This window comes from Halichoeres trimaculatus, unplaced genomic scaffold (genome assembly GCF_033239565.1).
Source record: "Halichoeres trimaculatus isolate MK-OKI-2021-1 unplaced genomic scaffold, fHalTri1.1 fHalTri1_scaffold_8, whole genome shotgun sequence".
Classification (NCBI taxonomy): domain Eukaryota; kingdom Metazoa; phylum Chordata; class Actinopteri; order Labriformes; family Labridae; genus Halichoeres; species Halichoeres trimaculatus.
Window position 1 is genome coordinate 20295992 of NW_027437186.1, and position 27162 is coordinate 20323153.

General features: G+C 41.0%; 1 protein-coding gene across 1 annotated transcript; it reads left to right on the forward strand.

The window, feature by feature from the left end:
- The first annotated feature begins 2502 nt into the window (after nucleotides 1-2502).
- bcl2l11 (BCL2 like 11) lies at nucleotides 2503-26942 on the forward strand. The gene is made up of 4 exons (XM_074675924.1): nucleotides 2503-2815; nucleotides 4863-5284; nucleotides 13059-13177; nucleotides 25614-26942. The coding sequence occupies exons 1-4, from the start codon at nucleotides 2799-2801 to the stop codon at nucleotides 25776-25778; spliced, it is 723 nt and encodes a 240-aa protein (XP_074532025.1). The 5' UTR covers nucleotides 2503-2798; the 3' UTR covers nucleotides 25779-26942.
- The last annotated feature ends 220 nt before the right edge of the window (nucleotides 26943-27162 follow it).

The following is a 27162-nucleotide window of genomic DNA, read 5'->3' on the forward strand; positions in this document are numbered from 1 at the left end:
ATTTCATCATCACTGCCATAAGTATTATAGCCATCCTCATTATCACACTGAACAGGCTTTAGACAGCCGATAAAAAAAAAAAAAAGAAAAAAAAAAAAAGAGCAAGAGGCATGTCAGGAACGTACAGCTTTTTCCCACACTCGAAGTATTGACTGGTATTGAGCACATGTAAATTCAAATGGATGTCTCATTCATTTGTCCACAAGTCCGTATTGACTTATGCATTGTGTCCTAAAGAGTAAAATTCTCCATCTGTCTCTCTTCCTTAGTGTGTGTGTGTGTGTGTGTGTGTGTGTGTGTGTGTGTGTGTGTGTGTGTGTGTGTGTGTGTGTGTGTGTGTGTGTGTGTGTGTGTGTGCGCGCGCATTTTGATCAGGTTTCTGGCGCTCCCAGGCTCACATCAATATTCTCTCCACCTGATGCCACACTGCCCTGCTTTTCCTCAAAATCACACAGTCAGAGCTGCAGGCGAGATACGACTTGTTTGATTACTCTGAAAACATAATTCAAATCAGATCAAGTTTTACAATATTAACCCCAAACAAAGCAGAAATACAACTTCTTTTTAGATAGAAGTTGAATATGACTCCTCGTACTGGGCTCTACTTTCGTTCCTGTTGTGTAGGCGTCAGTTTCATCCTCTCTTTACATATCTGAACATCAAATGCACTTTCAGCACTCTGATTCTCTGCAAAAGGAAACACTAGATAGAGAGAAGTTGAATATGAGTAAAATGCTTTATTCAGAGGCGGACTCTTGTTTGATCATGTCAAGTTAATTTGGTGTACACGTCCATCATTAAAGGGGCTGTGAGGAGTTTGAAAGTGATTTAGAAAAAGAGTTTCTTCTAGATACATGCCTGATTGTAATCCACATGTTTAAATGAGATTATCAGCGCCAATATTACTGGTTACAGCTTGTTTCAAATTGCTACTTCTTAGCTTCCTGATCAGGTTGACCAGAACTGGATCGTTTTATGGCACGTTTAGGCCTCTATGACAACACCACGCTGGCTGTCGAAGTTGAGTAGTGAGAAGAGAGATCTATGTTTTTCTTGGCTGAAAACTATTTCTGTGACTAATTTTGTAGTGATGGTGGACACAGGAGCCAAACTGTCAGACAAAAAAAGGACAGGAGAGCAGGAGAAAGCTAAATGGGAGACTGATACAGCCGGAGCTAAAAGCTAATTAGCCTTTAGCTTGGGCTGTGTCACTCTATAACACAGGAGCTAAGCTGTTGGTGATTACGTCCATTCCAACCCACAGTCAGCAGTTATTTTGCAGTAGTCTGTTTGAACCTGATAGTCTATCAATAAAATAAAAAGTGGTGTTAAGTTAGCTCTGCTTGGTAGATGACTGGCAGGACATAGCTAACCAGGATTCATAACGTTACACATTACAGACATGTCTTGGAACACCGGGCTGCCAGCTGCGCTAAATATAAGCGATTACTTAACTACTTGCAAAGTGACAGTGTTTACTTGTTGTCATGTTAGCTTACAGATACGTTGGAGCACTGGGTTGCTGACTGCACTACATATAGCCAGCTACTACATCTGCTTGATGTCATGTTTCAAACCATATCACTATGTTACTGTATTGATAAATACCTTACCTTGATGTGTTGTATCCAGCAAAATGTTGTCTTGAACAAAGAAAATTTGTTTTGATCTGATCTCCATTTAATTCCAAAACAAACAGATGCCTTGCTAAAGTAATTTACCCCAGTGTGCAGAGACTCCGGGCCACAAGATGGCGAGGGAGTGCAATTAAAACAGATCCTCCTCATAACATCTTTAATATATCTACATGCAACTTTTGTTATAAAAAGTAGGCAAAGTACTTTACCAAACCCTGTTGATGACTCTTTTTTCTGACATTTTTTTTCTAAAGTAGACAGAGTTGTATTAAATATACTTTATGTTCTGATGTTATTTTAAAGAGTGGCTTGCAGGTGTGAAAAATGTACATTTCTTTGTGCAGGGGTTTAAACTATGAGTGTGTGCATTGGTGCTCATGTGACCACAGAATATAGCATGCATAGTAAGTCTTCATTGTGGGTACGGGGGCTTTCTTATCAACAGGATGCTAAAAAAAAATGTCGCAAAAGAATAGATATAGGACAATAGGTCCTTGCAGTACAGATAACCTGCATCCCTGACATTTGTCCATTCACATCTGAGCCTTAGTTAGAGCTGAAATGATTTATCATAGCTATAATTCTCTAAAATATTTAGAAAGAAAGCACATTGGGCTGCAGAAACTGGTTTAAAAATTCTAAATAAATATTTACTTAAGTGTGGGATCACTGCTCCTGTTCTGTGACTTTTCCTTTTGACTTTATGGACTTTGTGCCAGTGAAGGCGGGTAACAGACAGGGCAGCAGACAGGGGGAGACAGAGGAAAGAGAACAGAGCCAGGAGTAAAACTCCACCCACTCAGGGGTGGGGCTCAAAGTTTATAAAGGTCGTGCATTGTAGCAGAGAGACAGAGGGAGAGAGGAAGGAAATCCACTCAGTGCAGACAAAGCGTAGTTTCTTGCTGGACTTTGTTTACCTCCTCTGGTGCCGTTTCCACTCCGACGAGACGGACTATTCAACCTTTTCTGCCGAGAGGATTTCAGCGAAAAAGCTGGGAATTATTTTATTTTACTCGTCACTCTAAGAACTTTGTGGTGTTTTAATTTTGGACCTGTGGATTCTATTAGGAATTCCGTTGATAATATTTAGAAATTTCCACATAACAGCCAGCTTGTCACCGTGGTTTTTCTCGGAGGAAGCGATGATGTGCCTTCATTGACATGCACCATCCGTCCAGGTGAGTAGCTTTGTGCTTTAAACCAATTTGAAACTGAGTTGCCCACCGGCACATTGGCTGTCACGCCGCTCTCTACAGTTACATCATATTAAGTGTTACAGAAATATTTTAAATGTGCACTGACATTGTTTTTCTCGTATTGTAAATTATATCTTAATGGTTATGACGGATGGTTATTGTGCGTAAAAGTTACATTTCAAGCATTTATTGGCACTTAATACGCTGCATTTAGACATGATCAAAGTAAGACACTGCAGACGTTGAATAGAAGGAACTGTTCCTTGTCTAATGAGGATTCCTCTGGTACACTGAGAAGGTTTTGGAGCACATCCGTGTGTTTTGCTGAAATCCTTTGCCGTGCCGGTAAGTTTGGCAGCAGCGCCGCGCGCTCTGGTTTAACGTGTTTCAGATTCATGACACGGTAGTGTGCATGTGTAGAGCGCGTGCAGATCTCTCTGCACACTTATAAAATAACAGAAACACAAGCTTGTGTGTGCATTACAAATCTTCTCTAACAAGGAGAAAATTTTGCTCTGGATTAAGATACTGTCTGCTTTGTTTTGATCGAGGTCATTGAGTTCAGCAACCGTACAGTTTACCACTCTGTTAGGTAATAGTTCCACGAGTGTTTCAAAGCGTATTAGGGACACGCCAAATTGTGTTATCCTAATATTACCAGTTGTGATGACAGGCTGATGTGAGAATGTAGAAGCTCACACTGACAGTATTACACCTGTAGGAATCGGTGTATCTGAGAGTTTGCTCGCTGACCTGAGGGAGGCGCGCGCGTACTACTTGGCTTTAAAACGAATTAAACTTACAATTATAGGAGGCACACACCGTTAAATATTCAGCTCCGTGCAACCTTCTCAGATGTCTTAATCACCTTTTTAATGTGGTTTTCTCTCCTCTACGCGTACTTTTCCCTTTCGGTATTGTGGCCACCTGTGCGTTTTGGTAACGTTTCTTTCTACATGCAGACAGACACGCTTCAAGTCTGCTCACAGCGCTTGGATGAGCAGCAAACCCAAAAAGACAAGTTCATGTATTTATGTGGCTGGAGGACAGACGTCACGTCCAGTTTCGGTGCGGTTTCTGTCTCTGTTCGCTTGTGCGTAAAATGGAGCGTGGATATTAAAAAAGTGCGTAAAATGTAGCAGAACCTGTGGAAAATTGTGCATATGACCCGTCTGTTCTTATTGGAGGAGTAAAAGTAGGAAAGTAGGACAGTGGGCCACTGGATTAGGAAGCTGTCGTTTAATAAGGACACTGGACAAACAGGAAGTTTAGTTTGAGCGTTGTTTATTAAAACTAATAATGTGACATATTTTAAGAACGGGTCCTGTCTATTCTCGTTTTTCTAGTAAAACGACATTTTCAATCGAGATAGTTTTTACTACGGATTAAGAAATTCTTCATCAGTCGTGAATGAGCAGAAAAGTCACAGAAAATAAATGACCGTCACGGTAAATTTGTCTAAAGGCGAGTTATCCAGACCAACCCCGGTCCCTTGAGACGCATTTCTTTCAAGTTGTTTTCATGTGACGCAGCTGAAGTTACTCCAGACGTTTCCTCCTGAGTGTGATTATTTGTCCTCCACTAGTCAAACAAAGATCTGCTGCAATGACTAACTTCTGCCAAACAACTGAGACGCTCCGGTGTCATTTTGACCAGGAAACCAGAGCCAGGGACATATCCACAACACACTATCAAAAGTAGATTCATTACTCCAAAGGCGTCTTGGGGTATCGGCTGTAAAGGGCAGTTAGTTATTGAAAAACCACTCCTGTTTGGCAGTTTGGTCTTTGCATGTCCATGTTCCTCGAAAAACTGCTCTTTTGTGCGTCAGTCGTAGCCATTTTCTGCAGAATAAACTAGTTGAAGCCACAGGAACCCCGCTGTTTGAGGTGAAAATAGGTGAATACGAGTCTTGCGCGTCTGTGCGCTGGTGCACATCAGCTGTAGCTCCACTCTCTGCAGAGACGTGAAGCTGTAAGGGAGAGGGATGAAACCCAAGGTTGACGGTGCCGCTCTGTTCATCCAACAGACCACCGAACCGGTCCGATGTCTCGCCCACGTTAACAGCTACACAGGGCACAGAGGGAGACCCACCTCAAACCTCCCGTTCAGACCACGGCGGCTTGCGAAGTTTTGGTCGCGCCGAATCCACGGGAGGAGGAGGAGGAGGAGAGCCGGACTCACCATCCTGGTGCAGACCCAGACCTGTCTCTCCTCGTGACAGCCTCGGCGTGTTTCAGAAGAGGTCTATCTTCCACCCCTTTCGCCGCGCCTCCAGTGGATATTTTTCTTCTGACGGTGACTCTCTGCCGAGCTCTCCGCTCTCCCCAAGGCCACAGACTGCTGACAAAGCCACACAGACCCCGAGTCCAACCGGTCAGGTGATGCAACACGCCCTGCAGTGCATGGCTGAGGCGCACGGCGGAGGACCCGGATCGCACCAGCAGTACGGTGAGCACTGGCACCTTGCATGCGTAACCGATGACTAACCGCCTTCACTGTGCACAGCAGGCGGTACATGCTGAAACTCCTTACACAAAAGGTAATGTGTGACATTGCACACGAGTTGATAAGCATGCAATGATTCTATTTGGTAAGTCGTTTTGACTTGGAAATAACATTTTTTTTTAAAAGAATGACTTCTGCAACTCGAAATGTGTCTGTATTTTTTTTTTTTTTTTTGGTGCACTTAACATCTTAAAAATCAATGATGTTTCAGAAACCTGTGACTTACACTTCGCTGTAATCACCCCTCAGGAGTCAGTCTTCCCCGAGTAATTTTTGTCTTGCACAATCATTTGCAGATAAGTCCCAATCTGAGTCTACATGCTTCATCCTGATAGTTTACAAGTTGTGTGTGTGTGTGTGTGTGTGTGAAAGTTCTTGGCCTGAATCATCCTCTATAATCTGCTCTGACTGTTTTTGCCCAGAAATCTAGCAGCTCTTGCTTCTTCTGTGTGGGTGTTCAGCAAAATATGAAACCAGATATCAGCTCTGCACAGCTCTTAAGCTACTTTTATCACAGATTTGGTTTGGGCGGGTGGTGGTGTTGAAAGTTAACAATGATATCAAAAAAGTGTGCAAACATACTCAGGATGTTTTTGTTCACTGCCTCTCGCACTAGATCTTACTCATAAGGGAAGAGCAAGCCTTTTTACCCCACTCTGCTGTAGTCTCGTATCTGTTTTCACACTGTAGTAACTACTATTGGCTAATGACTCCACCTCCCAATTCAGGCCGACACACACAGATCCAAAATCCTATTTGTGCGACTCACAGTAGCTGCTTCACTTATTTTACCTTATGTGGTGTAACTCTTCTTCCTGGTGAGTAATATCGACTCAAAGAAAAACACTCCCATATCCTATGAAAGCATTTAAACCAAACTCACATCTAATCTCACAGGAAATCTATAACCCACTGATCCAACAACTGCCAAAGTGAATCTCTTTCATAAGAATACAACAATTTGAACAGGTTGGACTTAGCTGTGTTGTGTTGCTTTGCATAAAACTTGCAAAAAACATACAATCTTAACAGCAACATTTACATAATCAAATATCAAATTCAGTTGTCTTAACACTTATGCTCTAATGATTCATCTTTGTGGTTAAATATATTTGATGTCTTGTCTCTACTCCTTTATGTGATATGATGTGTAGTTAAAGCTTCTTTTTTCTCTGTTTCCCTCTCTGTGATTACGTTTGATGGGGCATATCTATGGCCTTTGGCAGAGCTACTGATGTTGGTTTGTCGCCTCAAACTCACAGTTTTCATAGAATCCTGCTGAGTCAGATTTACAGGAAGGAAGAAGGGTCTTGATTTCTTACTGAACCAAACACGCCCCAGTGTGTGTGTGTGTGTGTGTGTGTGTGTTTGTGTGTGTGTGTGTGTGTGTGTGTGTGTGTGTGTGTGTGAGTGTGTGTGGATCATAGTAAAAGAAATGATTCCGTAGCCAATCTGTGGAGAGAGGAAGTACTGTACTCTTTTTATATTTTAACACTGGCAAGGGCGCAGCCAGGGGTGGCCTGCCTGGGGCACTTTGTGGTCTTAATGTGAACCTTCATGCAAATTTTTGCTGAAAACACAAACAGGAAATAAACCATACCATCAGGCTTTAGGTTTGTCAGATATATGAAGCTTGAATTATTATTTTATCAAGAACATTTTCAATGTCTACAAATAAAGCCTATTTTGAAATATTCTAATAAATATAATAAACACTGAGAAGTTTAACACTAGGCTGCACAGTGGTGCTGCAGCCGCACAGCAAGAAGATCACCAATTCGTTTCTCAGCTTGGCCGGTGGGTCTTTCTGTGTGGAGTTTGCATGTTCTCCCAATGCATGCGTGGGTTCCCTCCGGGTACTCCAGCTTCCTCCCACAGTCCAAAAACATGCTCACCAGGTTAATTGAGCACCCTAAATTGTCCCTTGGTGTGAGTGTGTGCCTGAATGGTTGGCTGTCTCTGTGTCAGCCTTGCGATTGGCTGGCTACCAGTCCAGGGTGTACCCCGACTTTTGCCCAATGACAGCTGGGATAGGCTCCAGCCACTCGCGACCCTGAACAGGATAAGGGGTTAAGAAGATGAATGGATGCGTGGAAATTTGTACTGAATTGGTGATGTTGAATACGTTTTACAGTTGGAGTTTAAGCCCGTTTATATCTGATATTGATATTACAATTCTTCATCAGTGCTTTACTCTGTGTTATGCTAACATGCTGTATCAGAGATGTCAACACAGTCTATTAATGTTACACTTCATCGCTGCTCTCCCTGCCTTTGCTTTTCATGCATGCACATAGAAAAGAGGGGAGATGTGCTCTCCCCACCTCAGACTTTAGCATTCTACACAGGTATGTGGACTGAGTCGCAGCAAAGAACAACAGTTTTCCATTTATGTTAATGATGATATGATTAAACCATGATTCTATTAACTGTATGTAGAGACTTCAACCACAGATTATTTATTCATTCTGGGACACATCACTCTTCTCTGTTTTTACCAGTTGCAAAGAAATGCAATAATTTGATTTATGTTCTGAGATGACAATTATAATGTTACTACACCAAAGTCGATATGTTGTGAGACTGAAGTTGTTCCGTTATGAGATTAAAGTCATTATGGTAGGACGTTGGAGTTATTATGTTATGAGACTAAGGTCTTGATTGTATGACACTGAAGCTATCAAAGTCCAGGTAAAGTCAGACGACCGTCCTGCTCTGTTGTCATTCACTCTGTTCTGTGCTGCCCTTGTCATTTTCAAAACAGGACAACAAACCAAATTGGCAACATACAAGTTTTGTAGGGGTCAAGGTTGGTTATGCTAGCAGCTAATGTAGCCTTGAGCTGCCTGTATAGGGTAAAGACTGTAACAAAAAATGGATGTCGGCTTACTCTGCTCGAAGTGAGGTCTCCACAAAAATTGCTCCCCCTGGTGGCTGGCTGCAGTATAGGTGAAAAAATCTGGCTTTCCAGTCATTCCAGATGGGCTGTGGTCAAACTTTAAAAAATTAATACACCTCGTAGAAATGTTTCTCACGTCCGATTGTTGTGGTGATTTGAAGATAACATTTGTCTGTCTTGTATCCAAGTCATCTTTTTTTCTGAAAAATTTAGTTTTCATTAGTTGTACGAGGTTAAAAATGAGGCTGTATGTAACGTTTAACGATGATTGACAGCTGCCATTCTCGTGTATTTTTTTCGGGGATTGTATAATATGTCGAGAGGTAGAGTCAGGAAGTGATTGGACTCTTGAAAGAAAAAAAATATATATATTTTTGTCACCCAGCTCCACTCAGATTCTCCCAGAATCCCTCATCGTCTCTACTGCGCAGACTCTGGCTCCAAACTGCTGCCATGGTGGTGCCTGAGATGGCGACATTTTGGCGTCAAAACCGTACAATAATAAATGGCGGAGCCACACTGTCAACTCTATATACAGAGTATGGTATAGGGCATGTCACAAGGACCACTTACCGAGGCTAGTAGTAGGCTCAGTTATATAGTTATCTTATACCATCTACAAAGTGTTTCATCAACCGATCACTTCTCACAGCCAGGCCATGATTTTACTGCCCTTGTGTTTTTGCTGGTTGAAAAGAAAAACAAGATGCCTACATTGAAGATAGATTGCATTGACAGGGCAGAAGTTCTTTAATGCTGATTAAAAAAAACCTCTATTAAATGAAGTCGATATTCGAGTCTATAAATAAACGTTTCTGTCCTTATTTCTGTTCGCCTGCAGTGCCACTGTGTGATGTTGTTGCCTGAAGTTGTCTATCGTGTTGCACAGCAACAGACAAACTGAAACATGAGTTGTTTTTGAACAAACAACCAACAAAGTCTACTCAGCAGAAACCCCAAACTGAACAAACATTTTCTTTATCTTCCTGTATTCCTCTCTTTTTTTGGAGAAGGGTGGTTTGTTGTAAACAAGTAATCTCAACTTCCTCTGTGTATTTGACTCTTCATTTTATAATAGCAGTGATTTGCTTCACAGATTGCCTGTCTCTTTAATTGTTTTTCATCGTAGCCAGACAGACAAGATGCCAGTCAAAACACAGTGAGTGAGTGCGTGTGTGCGTGTCATTCATTAAGCACGCCAATCAAAATGGCCTGTGTGTGTGTGTGTGTGTGTGTGTGTGTGTGTGTGTGTCTGTGTGTATATGTGTGTGCGTGTGTGTGTCTAGCAGTCAAAATAGGCCTGTAGGTCTTTTGTAATTTGCAGACAGAAATCCTTTGCCTCCCATTCAGTGTACTACATCCATCAGATTGAGCAGATTGGAGATAAACACACAGAGACTTACAAAACATCACTCATTATCCCCTGCACAAGAAACATCTCAGTTATCAAGACTCCTGGCATGATGGTGTGTTATGGAGGGAGATAAAGTGCCATAGCTTAAGGAGGATCCGTTTATCATCTTGTTGTTGTCCTTCTCTGACAGCCTGATTACAGCTATTCTATCAAATCACTTCCTCCTCCTACAGCAGGGAGATCACACCTTCACTCAGGTTGCTTCTGAGTGAAGCTTCAGACTTTGATGCAGTTTTTTGATGTATAAAAATCAAGTTAATGTGTTGCAGGAATAAAGTCATATTGTTACATAAAATCATTATGTCAATAGATGGCTTTCATTTTATGAGAAAAAGCTATTAGATCAGATTAAATTCTGTACCTTATGAAAAGAAAGTTATGTTATAAGCTTTTTATAAAATCTGAGCATCCAGATACTTATCATAATCAGCACTTATCATTCTTTGTTTAGCCTCACCATCTGTTTACATACATTGGTCAGCCACTATCAAAACTACAATTTTATTACATCTTTATTCTTGTAACTTTACAACTTAATTCAGAAATCCTTAAAGGTCCCATATTATGCTCCTTTTCTGCAGTTTAATATGGATCATTGATGTATTCATGAAGTGGTAGTAACATGTTTTGGTCCAAAAAGCCAATAAATCAAGCACAGCAGCATTGTTTCCAGGCTCTCATAGCCCCTCTGTTCAGAACGCTCTGATTTAGTGGGCGTGACCTTTGTATGTAAATGAGCCACCGCTGATACCGCCCCGCTCTTTCTAGTCACTGAGAGCGGTGCCACAAGCTCTGAGTGCATAATGTTTGGAAAACAGTGAAGCTCGTTTACAGTAACATTACAGGCTAAAACAACAGGCTAACTGCAGCTAAAGTTAGCATCCTGAAGCTAACACAGAGACAGGGGGGACACTGAGGAAAAGCTCTTACATCTGCTCCTCAGCACACAGCATTTAAAATACTCACATTTCCAGGGTCTGAGGTTTGTTGGGGATGGTTGGTAATGCGCCTGGATTCAGGACCAGTCTATTTGCTAGCCCCCTGTTGTACTGTCCAAAGATAGAAAAGCAGTCAGCCGTGAAGTGACTAGCACACACATGCACAGTTTTACTGAGTGCAGCTGGCACATTACCTTGATAAATGAACTCCAGCCACTTAGTCTTGTCTTCTTCCGAGATGGGAAGCTTGTGCATCAAACTATGTGGCTGTTTACAGCCAAAAACAGCCACACTCCTCCCCCTGGAGGGGGTTCGGGGGTATCTGCTTCAGTGGACCAATCAGGTCAGACTTGCTCCTGATTGGTCATAAAAGGGAATCACTGACGTCGGCAAATCCCGCAAATTCCAAACATCTCATTTTTGGTCAGGATTTTACATTCACAAGCACTACTAAGTACAGGTTTTGTTATTAATTATCACGTTTTGTGGGCTGGGAGGAAAGCCCAACACCCACAAATTTCCATTAAAGACTTAATAAAGTGATTTTTGCATAATATGGGACCTTTAACAAAAAGTATTTTCTCTTAATGTGACCCTAATACTCTGTTGTATTCAAACATGCTTAAAAAATCAGAAAATTTCCCCAAATTTCCAAGCTGTGAGCTGTTAGCTGTGAATGCAAATATCCCCCCTGACTTTATCTGGACTTTTTTTTTTTCCAGCAACCTTCCTTGTAAACTTTCCAAGACAAGTCAGTTTTAGCAGAGTTGTGAATAACTACTATAAACATGCAAGTAGGCAATTTTTTTTGCAAGACAAACAAAAGTTGAAAAAGATATTGTGGCAACTTGAGCTGTATAGTCTTTAAAAATAGCTTAAGTTTCCCATCTGAATTACATCAGTACCCCAGTCACTATTCCACGTTGTCAACCCCAAACTTAACATTCACATTTTACAAAGGGACTGGTTTGTGAAAGTCAGCGTAGTGTTTTAAAGAGGCTTTCTTCTGTTGCTCTTCAGTCCTCTAAAAAAAAGTTATTTTCTATTTCATGGACTATGTAATAAATCCTCAGGGTAAGTTTGCCTCCAGACAGCAGCTGATACTGTAATAATACAAAGTAACTTCAAAGCAGCATGACTATCCCAAAATAGCTTTATTTATTCAGATATAAACACATGAATAACTGTTGTTGTGCTTGCTTTTTTCTCTGTAACAAACAGCATCAACATTTTACTGCCCAGAGGAGAGGTGTAATCTGAGACAGCAAACAAAAGCAAAAGCAAAGGAGGCATGATGGTGCTACATTATTAGCTGTACATAACATAACATAACATAACATAACATAACATAACATAACATAACATAACATAACATAACATAACATAGCATAGCATAGCATAGCATAGCATAGCATAGCATATGGTGTACAAGCTCATGTGGATGCTGTTGGTGAAATCTAACGGAGCGATTGGAAAGCAGCCTCGTCACTATGTCGCTTGAATATCGGAGGATGTGAGAAATAATCTGTCTAGGTTTCAGAACATGCATGAGTCATATGGAGACGGGTGAAAGGGTCAGAGTGTTTCATAGTCATAATGTAGTTCAGATTGAAAATATAACAGATGAACCACGAAAAAAAAAAGATACACTCCCACACTTACTCATCCACACAGCTGGTAGAGCAATATTTGTCTTTGCCTCTGCGACTTTCCGCGATACACGCTGTTTACACATTCGTCGTTGAGACTGATTGGCTTTGAGATCCTAAAAATGATTGATGGTAATCACATATCGGTGAGAAGTGATTGTTTGGATGAATGCATCTCCTGTGTATTTGTGAACAATGCCTGGTAACAAAGCATCATTGAAATGTCAGATTTTCTCAACCTCAAACCTAAAACTAAGCTGTGTTCATGTAGTTGATTTTGTTTTTTCTGTTTTATTGTTTCATTTCCTCAAAATGATACTGCTAATAGGGTTAGCAGTCTCTAATGTGCTGTTTTTGAGACATCCTTAGATCACAAGTAAAATAGTTTATCTGTTAAGTCCATATTGACTTATTGAAGCTGTGTGACAGATTATTGGGATGTGACAACAGTTTGAACTGCAGCTGTGTCTTGACGCTGATTGCTGCATTTGCCTTCTTTTTTGTTTCTTAGGCCTTGAAAAACATCAAGTAACGACAAAGAGAGACAAAGAAGACAGGAAACTACCTCTGTCTACAATGATCTCTCTGTTGTCTGTCAGCTCAATCACTTAAGTTTAACCAATTTTAAATCAAGATAAGGTTTAAATTCCCCACGATAGATGGCCTTGTTAGCTTTTAACCCCCAACCCCACATGGACCTGCAGACTCAAGTCGACCACATTTTGTGATACACTCGTCTCAGTGGAGGGGCTTTAAACCTTTAATCATCACAAAACTGTACCATGTTAGTAACGTCTGTTTTTCTTCCCTCTTCCAGGACGCTCTCGCAGCCTGTCTAGCCCGCGGCAACAAAACGCAGCAGGGGACATGCAGACAGAGGCAATTGGACGAGAACTCCGACGGATTGGAGACGACTTTAATACACTGCTGTTAAGGGTCAGTGATCACAGACACTCATTTAGTTGTGTGTGTGTGTGTGTGTGTGTGTGTGAGAGAGAGAGAGAGAGAGAGAGAGAGAGAGGGAGGGAGGGAGGTTTGATTTGGGTAAAAAGAGTCACTACCCACAACCACAAGTACAACTCCCAGCCCTCTCACTTGATTGGAATTAGCTGATTGTCTGTCAGCCAAACTCTCAACCCGTCTCCACAAGGGTTTCAAAAGTCAAGTCATGTCTAGATTCAAATTTTTGTCTGTGTTAAAATCTAATGTTGTTGATCTAATTAAGTGTTTGCACAATTAATAAGTCAGTGTTGGCCAATAACCCAACTATAAACAAAAACAGGGGGAAAACAGGGGGAGGAAGCAGCCTGAGACCAGCTGGTTATTTGCACTGCACTGTGGGTGACAAAACCCGTAGTGACTTTAGATCAGAAAATAACCCAGCACAAAGCCTGGCGGGTCGGGGGGCATAAAATCCAGATGCCACAGTCACCACAGCGTTTAAAAAAAAGAAAAAAAGGAAAAAAAAAAAAAAAGCCATATGACAGCAAATTAATAGAACAGACGTGTTCCTCTCTGCATGGCTGTGTGCTGGTTTCCAGGAGTGGGGGAAACCAAAAACAAAACTTAAGTGGTACAGCTCATGAGTCTATGTGCTGAGAGCAAACAGAGTTCACTGATTGTTCACAGTTTAAAGGTGAAACTAGCAGCTTTGAAGAAAATGAAGACATGGGTCATGTCACATATGGATGTGTTTCTGAAATGTTTCTATTCTGTAAGTACTGCATTGACCCTAATATAGGAAGACCCTGAATATGAAGCCATGTTTCCACTAAGCAGTCTGGTTCAGTTCAGTTCAGTTACGTCTGATCCCGTTTGCATTTCCACAGCAAACTGTGCCCTCTCGTGGTAGGCGGCGTGTAAGCCGGGTGCCGAAAGCCGCAGCTGTTAAACAATAGCATGACGCCGTAGCAGCACGACACAGTGTACCCCGCTAATAAAACCAATGAAGAAGAAAAACGCGACACAGTATACAAAGAAGACAGTACACACAAAGACATCCAGCATTTCGTCCTCTCTGTGATTGGCATGTAGCTCTTTGATACAAAGCATCAAGCTTTGTTTTAGAGAAGTCTGTGTGCTGCCATGAGAAATGCAGCTGCTGTTGCGGGGTATGTGATGATTCTTTTGACCAATCATCAGTCTGCAGTGTTGTAACTCCACCTTCCGAGAGCGGATCGGTTCAGTCTGGTGTCCATACGAAAGGGTCCCAAAAAGTGGAACGGCTAGTCTCTGTTATTTGGGGATCTATCCTGGGATAAGTCAGTGGAAACGCCACAAAATGCACGCCGTACCGAGACGAACCAAACCGGTCTGCTTGGTGGAAACGTGGCTTAAGACGACCCCCCTCTTTTCAAGACCAGTCTTCAGAAAAAGACTGATGAGCAGAATTTACTTTGTAACCATTTTCAATTTAAATTCTGAGACAATCATAGTTAGAAACTTTTTTTCATTTTTGGCTCTAAATGCAATAAGTAAGATCTATTTTTTAAATGTAATTCCAATGACAGCTCTGGTAATGGGAATGCCTTCTTACGTTTGCATTTTTCAGACACTCTTGAATGCTGTATTGACAATCATTATCTTAAAATCAGCATTATAACTAGGGATGCACCTAGGTATCGATACTGGGATCAGGTATCGGTTGGAAAGGATCGGTCCAAACTTGACACTAAGGCTAAACTTTGATTAAGTCTAAAAAGTTTTATATTTACAATCAAATAGTCATTTCTTTAATCTCTCTAATTCAATATGTACTGGTTTTTGTCTTTTACACAAAACATTACTTGTCCTATCCCACAGTAGAGCATGTGGAATATTGTTTAACCCTGGTATCAGATCAGAATCGGTATTGGTTGATACCCAAAGCTCAGGTGTTGTTATCAGTATCAGGACCAGAAAAGTTGGATTGTTGCATCTCTAATCATAAATCTACCTCAGTTGTCTGTTACCTCCCCCAACTGTTGGTACTTTGCACCGGACAATCACCGCGCCTCTCCATTCCTCATCTCCTGTCACTGCATCTCTGCTGTGATTGGCAGATCACCATAGCCACTGTGAGGTCATTGGCTTGCAGTCATGTGGTGACACTAGACAACTATCTGCATGTGTCAATGGTTAGACCCTAATTATAAGATGACCCACCCACTTTGCACATTATTGTGAGTGTGTGTGTGAGAGAGAAAATTGTACTCATTGGATTATGAGTCCTGTTTTTCAGGAATTAAGGAAATAGAAGTCAGTTAACTTTCAGTGACAGCTTTCTTTGGAGTTTTTTATCTGCTAAGAGCATGACTTTGAGTTAATTCTATTATTAATTAGATGTGGAATACAAAATGACAGTTAGAGTAATCTTACTGTTGCCCTTACTACACTGATAATCACATCATTGCAGGGACTAAAATGGATCAGCTTAGTTCGTAGTAAAGTTGCGTATCTGGAATAAGAGTTCATTTCCTCTTGGCTTCTTTTTCCCTGGCAACATTTCTGCATGTTGCATCATCAGAGTTTCATTAACTCCCCTATCAAAGAGCTGACTGCAGCTTTGGGAAGCAAAAGAAGACGAGGGAAAAACATCAGCGCTCGCTTTAATCTCATCACAGGAATAGAATTTTGAATACAGCCGAGAATGAGCTTGACAGGATGGTTTTATCCTGACAAGGAGCTTAAAATGCTCCCATGGTGTCAAAAGCTCAACAGCAATGAAGCTGCAGCCGAGCCGAGCCGGCAGATTAGTCTTTTCTCTCTATGTTTAACCTTCTTGGTGAAAATGAGCTCCAAACAGCAGGAGAGTTAACCCACTCTGCCCTCTTCAATCTGGATTTTCCACCCCTAACATGCACACATACTTAACCAAGAAGCCCCGAAAAGCCTAAAGGGATATGATTTGAGTTCACTTGTGGCTCCAGCAGTCATCACATCCTTCTCAGACCCATCATTAACTCAGCTGGCTTACTCATCCATCTCTCAAGTTTAAGTTCTGTTTCTGTGTACTTCCATGTATGAAAACTCCTAGGGGCCGTCATGAGTTACATGTCCGGATTCATGTGAGACAAAGCTGGGTTAGTATTCACAGCTGTGACTAAAGCTGCAGAGGAAGAGAAACAGAAGAAGATTGGGGAAATATGTGAGAAGTGATGAGTCAAGGTTGTGACTCAACACATAGTCAGGGTAGCAGAAAGACAGAAAGAGAAAGAGAAGAAAAGTATGTCTTTATATGTCCTGGAGGTATGTCCTCATTCTCTGGCTACGCTGGTTAATGCACATGCATGATTTCACATTGTTTCATAACTTTGAAAGTTTATTCTTCAGGATTTCCAAATTTCATCAACATAAAAGATTTGCTTCTTAAACAAAACCACAGATTTTTAACACCAGTTTGTCCTGTAAAATGCACTCATGGTGGTTTTAATAGATGTCGTCTCAATTAACCATGAAAAGACAAAAAAGGCACAGTGCCCCAGAGATCAGGGCTGGAAATCCCCACAGTGGTTGAACACACCTGTGTTGACTGGTGGGAAATCAGTGGGTCTCATTTTTTTTTTTTTTCAGTCTATTGGCCTGTGTCACTGGTGGTGAAAGTCCAGCATTATTAGTCTGTTGCACTACCAGGATGAAAGAAAAAGATAGCTAATCTGTGTAGATGCCTTAAGCTACCAAGATGTGCAGGAATTAAAGTGAATGAGATAAATCAGTCTGGAAACAAAGGGATCAAACTGAAACCTAAGGTAGCTTCTAAGCAGAAGAACATTTCAATAAGTCTTCAAACCAACAATCCAATAAACTGAACACAATGGTATAACAAAACCCTGAATCTTATCATGTACTCCAGTCAAGTTTGGTTGAACCAGGAAGAACCAATTCAATCCATAAACTCCAAACGTCTAGTTGTGACCTATTTGATCAAAGAGTAATATTTCCCCAAGCATACAGTTCATATTTTAGCAACAACTGGGTGAGAATGTTGAGGATTCATTCAAAGTGGATTCATTTAGAGTGAATTTCAGAGCAGCCTGCAGAGGTCCAGGGGCCTGCAGGAGCTAACCTTTGACCCTTGGACAAGTTTAGCCTAGCCGTGTACTTGAGATGACTCTTCATTTTGCCAGGATTGAAAGATTTAGTGCCCACAGCTGTCTTGACCAAGGTCTTCTCAGTGACGTCATGTTACAGAAAAACAACCTACAGACACAAAGTCTGTTTGCCATACATGGGTAGCTTGCGTGCATTCAGGGACGCCCCAGTAGTATAAAGGAGGCTAGGACATCAGGTTTAGAGGAAGGAGAGGAGGGTTTTGTCTGTGTGCAATCATTGTGTCAACTTCAAATAAAAATGTTGGACTGAAGCTGCCATTGGATCTCCTCTTCTTCATTGAACTCCGTCTCTTCTTCATGCCAGTATTAGGAAAGTGGCTCACAAATTTATTGCGTAGTCAGATCAAGAAGACCAGGAGTGAACCTCACTCTTGGAAAGACACGTCAAGAATTAATGAAAATTTAAAAGGAAAAAACAACCAACAGTCCCTATGGGATGTATCCTGGGCTGGCTGTGATGATCATCTGATGTTTCTTTTGTTGTCACTTGACACAGTTTTTATTTTGAAGCATGGCAGCAAGCTATCTTCTATGTTTTGATAGTCTGCATATTCATTGTTACCAGGGGATTAACCCTGATGATCTGAGTGATGCCCTGACTTTTACTTTGTTGCTACCTTCAGGTTGACATTTGTGATTCAGCAAAACATTTCTGAATTGGTATTGGACTGATTATCGCAAAACTTACAAAATATTGATGATCATGACCTTTCAGCACTGAGCATAAACTGTAATGGCTAATAAATAGATAGATAGATAATAGATAGAACTTTCATGCCACGTGTAGTTTATTTCAGGACAGGATTGACGGTGCCATGCAACGTTTCACGACCCAACAGCTGTGGGAACTGTCGCTGTATCAGAAACAAAGCCCTTTACTGTAGTTCAGAAAGGATGAACGCTCTGACATGTTCCCACAGTCTTACCGCTGCATCAATCCATTACTGTTGAACACAACTCATCAAGCATGCTGCCAGTCAAAAGAGCTGTAGTTAGTTTCATTTCCCAAAAGCATCAGCCAAGAGGCAGAGCTGCATCACTCCAGGCTGCAGAGGCAATGCATGGCTCACAATCCAAGAAATCATACACAGGTGCCTCCTCTATGTTCAGTTTATTTTATTGCCAGAGAAACTGAGGGAGCAATTTGTACTTAGTAGTACTTAGTTTATGCAAATGATACTGATGTGGTTTGGTATTTGTCTGGAAAATGTGCACACAAGTGTATAATAACCAATAAAATGAGTACCTGCTTGTTTTTTCAGTTGTATTCTTCCCTCTTGCTGGCTCTCTCTTCTTTGTTCTCATTTCATCCAGCCTCTATCACCCCTCCTTTCCTCTCAGTTAAACATTTACACAATGTGTGCGTGATTATGTGTGTGTTTGTTTTCAAAAGTTTGTAACATACAAAGCATGCTGGGTGTGTGTGAGAGAAATTTTGTGCGTATGATAGTGTTAGTGTGTGTGTTCAGTGACAGTCCAGTGTCCGTGACAGTGTGGATTCATTACGGCTCAGCCCTGTGGTTAAAGTACTCTCAGGCAGCAAAGCACAAGGTCTAATTATCCTGCCAAAACACACACACGCACACAAACACACAAAGACACACACACACTTAGAGACAGTCAAACACACATTTTTAAACACACACAGACTGCCATCTTTCAGTAGGAGGTGAAGCCCTTTGTCCTGCTGACTGAAATAACTTTAAGAAACTCTGCGGAGCAGTCTGGTGTCACAGGCTGGCTGCTTGTGTTTTTGTTTGTGTGTGTTGCCGTATGTGTGAATGAGGTAGAACAGAAGCACTAAAGCACTTTTAACCTTTGTTTTACCAAGAAAGCATTTGAATCCCACATTTTGGAGAGAAGAGCTTGCTTGAACACTTTTGTAACTTTTATGGAGAATGACATATGAGTGTCGAGACAGGAACAGAGATGACACAGCAGCTTTACCAGTGCAGCCTCTGTGAGAAAGTGTTGATGTGTTGCATGTGTTTGCATGTTTGAACAACTTTCAGAGCGTTTGAAACGAGGAGACATAGTCATGCTTCAAAGAAGAGAGTGAGAGAGGTGAAGAGTGAACAAAACAAAGCCTGAGTCAGTTTGCATGTGTGCGTGTGTGTGTGTGTGTGTGTGTGTGTGTGTGTGTGTGTGTGTGTTCTACTTTGGTGTGTACTTGTAAGTGTAGCCTTGTTTTAAGAGCTATTTTGAGAACTAGCATAGTAAGTTGTGGTGACCAAACAAAATCACATGAGCTTCTTGGAATGGACTGACTAAAGTTTTCCACTGTAAAGAATAAAGGAGAAAAGAAAAACAGCAATATTAAAAATCTGAAGAGCTTTACATCCAAAAAGGAAAGACAAAAAAAAATGACATGGCGTTAAATGGCTAAATTGTTAATAAGTTAGTTTAATAAGAAATTTGAAAAATTGAATCCAAGTGACATCTTCTTGCGTAGTCCTTTATTTGTCTGATTCTGCAGATTTTTTACAGATTGTTTCATTTTTAGTTGAGTGATTAAAGAAAAATTAGTGAGAAGCCACTTTTATTCCTGACTGAAATTTCAAAAAGGAACAGTTCAAGTTTAAGAATTAAGCGTTACAACAAAATATTTCAAAAAGACACCTCTGATTCACAGATGTTCCTTTCTTGTCGCCTCATTCCAATTTAGTAGAATAGCAGTAAAATATTGCATATGTTATAAACATTCAAGTACTAAGTTATGTGATCACTAACAGCAATATTATCTCCAGATATTGTGCCCAAGTTGTAACATCTTGTTAGACTGGTTGGCTGAATGACTGTGCAAGTAGTTGGTTAAGCCATGCAGTGATTCACATACTCGCTGGTTGATTTTCTGGTCCGCTGGTTATCCAGTCAGTTGATTGGCTGACTGCCCGCTCTCATATTGCATCACACTAGCATTATTGTGTGCAGGTGTTTGTAAAAATGCATTTGGAGCGCACAGTGATGACTCTGCGTGTGTGTGTGTTTGCAAGTTGAACTGCTTGTTTTGAGCCTTCAGAGGAATAGCAGGAAGCTATTTATAGCCGCAGAATTTCAAATCTTTGATGACGAAATAAGTTATTTGAGGTAAGAGTTCTGAGTGTAAGGTATTGTATGATTGTGTTTTTGTCTGTGGACTTGTGCGTTTTTTTCTTTTCTTTTCCAAAGCCCTGAGATCAGAGGTTGAAAATCAAAACTGCTCAGTGATTCTAGTTCTGCATTGTGTCAGAGTCTGCACTTAAAATACACGTGCTTCTGTTTGCACAGGAGATCTAAACTCTGTAGAGACTGTGGAGTATTGCAAATCACTCCAATGAAAGACCTGTGGATTTATTCATAAAGCCTCCGAGTACAAAGTGGCGCTTTTTCTGACTCGATTCTCAGAGCCCTGTCGTTTTCTAAGAATCTCTTATTTGAAGCTAAGACCAGAATCGGGGAAAGATAAGGCCCATGAAAAAACTCTTGAGGTCAGAAAACTGTTAAAAGTAGTCAAGAGGACTTCAGAAAATTCAAATCAGGGTAAACAATGGCAATCAGACAGTGAGATGGAATAATCATTCTCCAACACTGAATGGTTGTTAGTTAATGAAATCCTAAAAAAAACCCAATTCATCGTGTTTAAGATGATCTCACAGCTCAGTTGAGTAATTGACTGGTATCATATTCTTTGACTGTTAATTCTGATAAATAAAGTGCATGTCCGCAGATACACTGTTGTTTTTAACCACGTTGTTTTGTACAGATTTTATATGAAACACCAGCCAGTATTAAGCTGTCACTTAGGATGGGAGAAACATTATCAATTGTTACACTACTGACTGAGGCTCTTTATAGCAGAATGTGGGATGCTAAATGGACACAAGAGGAAGTGCACACATCTTGACAGCAGCAACATGAGGCAAGACTGCCTGCTGTGTCTGCAGACATTTTTTTTTCCCAAGTTGGCAAGTGAACATAGGCAATGTTAAGTGCAGATTAATTCAATGTGTTGACTATTTAATCAACCTATGACTGGAAACAGGAGAAATGCAACAGATTGACTCATTTCCATTATTTAAACATGTGATGTTTGTAGTTAACATGAGACACAGCAGTGTAATGAACTCATCGAAGCAGCTCTCACTCTCTCCCATTATCATTTTCAGTGTGTGCAGGCCAATGATATATGTGATGATTTAGAAGTTAATCAATAGCAGTGATCCTTGTATACCCATAAGGGCTTCTCAGATTGTCTTTATTGTAGATGTTAATGAGCTCTGAATACCCTCCAGTGTGCACAATCATTACAAAGGACTAAACCTTCTGACTGATCCCTTTCCTGGTTATATACTCGGCTGTCATCAATACATCAACGGTTGCACTGATGCAAGCTTTCAGTGCTTTAAGTCATGACGGCATTGCCCCCTTTTTCACTCTGCACTCTACAGACTGTACTGACAGTGGCAAATCATTAGAGCGGTTCATGAGGTGAAGAAAGAGCAGAGAAACTCTGCCAACTTTAAAACCACAAGGACTATGTCTGTTTCTCAAAGCTGCTTGTGAAGAGAAAATTCCCTGATTTGCAACACGATTATCACTACTGTGAGCAGAACAACATAAGTTGCAGTAATTGTAAAGTTTTGGCAGAAGAGAACATATTTCCTTCTCCAAAAAAAAGAAGTGGCACAAGTTCAGGAAGTAAATCTCTGAGTATGATTCTGTGATTTTACTACTTAAAAAAACATGTTAATGAGAAAAAAAACACTGCAACCTTCATGTCACATGGCCAATTCAAAAGATTGTTTGCTTGAAAACAAACACACACTTTGGAAAGAGTCGTGTCCTCATAACAGTGGATGCTCATGCTCACGGGAAACAGAGTCTTTATTAAGGAAAAACACACTTTTCCATTTAGTCCTCACAGCCCCTTCAACATAAACACACTGCACTGCCGGCTTCACTCATTTCAGAGCATAGACTGTATATAGAGTGGACAGCATGGCTCCACCATTTATCATTGTACAGTTTTGAAGCCAAAATACCCTACCTCCCTACCTACCCTACTCTACCTCCCGACATATTTTACAATCCCGGAAAAAATACACGAGAACGGCAGCTGTCAATCATCGTTAAACCTTACGTAGAGCCTCGTTTTTAACCGCCTATAATGAATGAGAACAAAACTTTTCAGAAAAAAGAGGACCTGAATACAAGACAGCCAAATGATGTCTTCAAATAACCACATCAATAGGACGTGAGAAACATTTCTACGAGGTGTATTAATTTTTTAAAGTTTGACCACAGCCCATCTGGAATGGCTGGAAAGCCTGATTTTTTAACCTACACTGCAGCCAGCCACCAGGGGGAGCAGTTTTTATGGGGACCTCACTTGGAGCCGAGAAAACGGACATCCATTTTTTTTTTTTACTGTCTATGTTTCAGAGTGATACCATCTTATCCCTGCAACGCGCCTCTTACTGCCACTGATACTCTCACCATCAGAACTGGCCAGCCAGTGAAGAACTCTGTTTTTCAAACAGTCCAGCTATTTTTACATGCAGTCATTAACTCTTTCATATTCAGAATATTAACAATAACCTAGTTGTGCACAGCCATGAAAACACCAGTGACCCTATTTAAAAAGCAGAATATTTTGGTTTTTAAAAACCTGAAGATTCCCCCCTGGGTTGCTAATTTTTTAACCTGGATATTTGCTCATTTATACTCCTATCAGGATATCTCCACCCAAAGTAACATTAATTCGTGATCTACGTATGTTCTATTCACAAGGACTCTTTGTCTTTTGAGAACAGTAAGTCCGCCATACTGCTGCTGCTGTTGTTGTTGCTGCTGTTGCTATGGATACAGGAAGATGAAGCAGAAATTACATTCTCTGTGCATCAAGATGTCCACACATTGCTGTTTTGATCAGGATACCATGTGAAAAGGAATATCCCTGTTTGCTCACCCATGTAAACAAGTTTTCAGAAAAACGGTATGTTGACCTTAACTCGAATATTGACTGCATGTAAACGTAGACATTGACTCTTGCAGGATTTGACAATTAGTCAGAGCAAACAATTAATGTGCTTTTATCTCAGGAGGAATAAAAAAACATGGAAAACTGATGTAAAATGAGTTCTTTGTTTTTGGTTGATGCTTCGCCTCCCCCATGTTGGGTTTGTATCTTTCCAGTCTTCAATAGCTGTGATTGGCCCCCTAGTAAACAGTATGCACTTGTTTTATATTGGGATCTTTTCCAGTTTGTAATCTTTTTTTCCATTTCTTCATTCATGGATTTCATCTTTGTTTTTTATTGACATTTGTAAGACAGCTGAATTAAACTTGGCTTGTCAAATCAGTTCTTCACAGAAAACTAGGATCAATTCAGTGTTCTTGTATCTTGTGTTCTTTTTCCACACAGTTAGCCTGAGTCGATCAGGGCCAGATGCAGAATCAGGCGCAGCCTGATTCCTCTAAAAGGGTTAACTAGTCTTCCCCTCACCTGTTTCCTCCTCTGGCATTTGGGGTTTCTGTGGTTTTGGCTCACTTTTCAAATCAAACCACACAGCTTGATTCCTCCGCTGTTGCCTGTAAAGATCTGGGTTTTTTTTTCAGCAAACAGTCTTGCCCCAGGAAAAGAGGTTTATTCTGTGCAAGTCAATGACTGGTTGGTTTCACCCCCCTATTCAGCCGTGTCTATGGGCTTTATGCCACCTTTCAGTGGAAAAACTGCTTCCTACTCTTGTAAACACTTACCTATTCTTGTAAATGCTCTGTGTGCATGCATGTATCCTTTCCAAGCTTTCTTTGCAAAAGTGCCTGGTGGTAGTTGAGTTATAGGTTTGTTTGTGTAAACAAAGTTTCTGGACTCTTATAAATGTTAGGAGACAAACCAACCGCTCAATCTTTACACAGCTTCAGGACCCATGTTGTTTCTGGTAGTGTTTCCTCTGTGACCAGGCTACCTAGTGAGTTTCCTCCCAGAAGATTTGTCCTTTCTCTTCTTATCCGCAGCAGGTCTCTTATCAGCAAGAGGCTGCAGCTGCTGGAGTGATGGACTGATGCCAAGGCACAGGGCTTCTACTGCAGGGATAGAGAGCAAAAAAGGAAACACCTGTTTCTGTCAACAGTGTGCCAAATATGTCTGCTAAAAGGTGTTAAAATAGCAACGGAAAGGAAGACTTGTTGTGTACAAGGCCTCACCACAAGTAGAGCCTGAGATTTTACTTGTCAGCATAATTTTGTCATTGAGACCCCATATATTTTAAAGTGGCATTATGGGTGATGGGGGATCCAAGTGAATTTGAGGTCACCTTCTGCTCCCCAATTTATTTTTTTGAAATCTTTCACTCAAATCCCCTCAGTTTAACGGTTGTGCATTACTAAATGAAAGAATCCCTTTAATTCAATCTTATTACCGGTAGCAGTCTTGACATAGGTTTTATACGTTATCCAACACCCATCATTAAAAAAATCAGACATAACAACATGTTCCACATATGCATTCATTTACACATTGACGTGAAGAAATCACACCTGGAGACAGGGAGGGGAAGGAGAGTTATGGCAGGATGTAGAGAACTGTACTTACCTGCTTCCTGTGGATGTAAACATGATGGTGTGTGTGGTAGTGTGTGTGTGAGTGCATGACCATCTTTGATTTTATTCATCAAGAGACCTCAGGTTGTTAAGGGAACATTTGATGTATGTAACACGCAACTCAGAACATTTTGTGTAGCAGAGAAAGGAAGCATAACATCTAACAGAATTAACTCATTTGGGCTTGAATAGCTCTGGGATATTTATAAACACTTAGACTGAAATGTTTAGCTTAATTTTTTACTTTCATTTACAGAAGAACTTTGTGGAAAGTAAAAATACATCTTTAATATGTTCTCTTGTTTGCTTTTGTAGCCTGAATCACAAAAAATCAAATTTCCTTCATGTCTTACCAGTCATTCAATAGAAGATAGAAAAACGAAAGTTCAATTTTTCAATGTTTTTTTTCGTTTTTGATCAAGTATTGCCTTTCTCAGAATTTGGAATGGGGATCTATAACCACCAGTGTGCCAAGCTGGGATGGAAAGCTTGATGTGCACATCAGCAAATGGTCCATCAAATCTTCATCACAAAAGTTAAAAGATACATCTTTAACCATCTGTCTTTGTTTACACCAGCATCCTCAGGGCTGAACTCTTAAAAGTCAACCTCCTGATTTGTTTCCTTCACTTTTGGGCCATCGTTCTGTATATTTATAACACATTGGAGCCATACATCTTCAACTATCTTTTCTTTTCCAGGGAATGGTCGGCCATCATGGACGAGTTGAGATCCATCCGAACCCCCTGCCGCACATCCATCAGGAGCCCACCATGCTGCTCTGTGTGAGCCTCCTGATCCTCCTGATTGGGCGGATTATCTACCTACAGGGCCATACAAGCAGCCCGGACCATTCTCAGGTGTAGCCTTTGGGAAACCCAGCAGACGTAGCATATTTCTTCTTTAATGTATTTGTACTATATTAAATCTTGAGACTCATCTTTGCCTGTGGGGAAGAGTTTTTCCCTAGTTTCCTACCCTTTACCATTGAGGATGAAGACTTCCGAGGATGATTAATTTTCTGATGGAGATGACTGATTGAAGAACTCTAAACTCACCTGTGTTCTTTTCCGTCACCATCTCTGAGCCATGGCAACTCAACCAAAGAGCCAGGATTTTGCACTCCCTTCCAGGACTTGTCAGTTAACCCTGTGGAACTAAAAAGTGCCTTGTACAGTTTCTTGTTTACTTTTTTATTCTATTTTTTAAGCGTTGTACAGAGATGAGTTTGTTTGAGTGATCAACTCTGCCCAGGGTTGTAAAAATGCAAGGGTCCAATCCAACAAATCACCAATCTTTAGCAGCATCAGGATCCAGCCTGCAAACTGGATCAAAGCATCGCATTTCCTTTTTGTTTCATCCATTTTATCCAATGATGGTCCTAATATTTTATTCCATTTGATGTTTTGTTTCAAATGTTAAATTTTGTGTCTGCTTACTTTTTGATGTAGGTTCAAATGTAACGATGGGAGCACTGTGTTTTCAACCACACAGATCCATTCTGTATTGATCGGTATCTTCTTCACACAGATGGCCATAACATCCAGTTTTTTAATCCGCTTAATAAATTCAACTAATCCTTATTGGGACAAGACTGATATTCTAGGGAGAGGTGAGATGGTCAACAAAATATTAGCTATGGTCATTAACGGGAGCAAACATTAACATCATCTATATAAACACCAGGACTGAGTCAGGACTGACCAGTCTTTTCAGAGGTCATTTTACTAAACTTGAACTCGGTGAAGCGTCTAAGTTTAGCATTAGTCTAAGTCAGTAATCATCTTTCTTTTTTGTTCGTGTGTCATAATATAATACACTGAGCACCTTGAAGCTTCCATTAACACTCTCCTGCTAACACATTGGGCTCTAATTTTGTGACGCAGCGCAGGAGGCACAAGCATGGCGCAGCCTGGGCAGTGCTAATTACGTGCGGCGCACCACCGTGAGCTGCCTATTTGACAATTTGGTAGACCGTCTGCGCAGAGATGGGTGTGACTGCGCGCCAGGGGGAGTTGACGGCGCACCAGGGGGAGGTGTCAGCAGATTCCTGTTGGCGCAATGACAATTTCGTGCCAAAAAAGTGCGCTGAAAGCTCGCCAGCTCCAACCTGGTCTATCCTCGGAGCAAAGCAGAGCGCACCCTCCGCAGCTGTAATTTGGTGACAGGCGCACATGTGCGCGCATGTCATCAAAGCCTCAGAGGCAGGTTTCCAGAGTGTCAGGCACATTTTAATGCAATAAACAATCA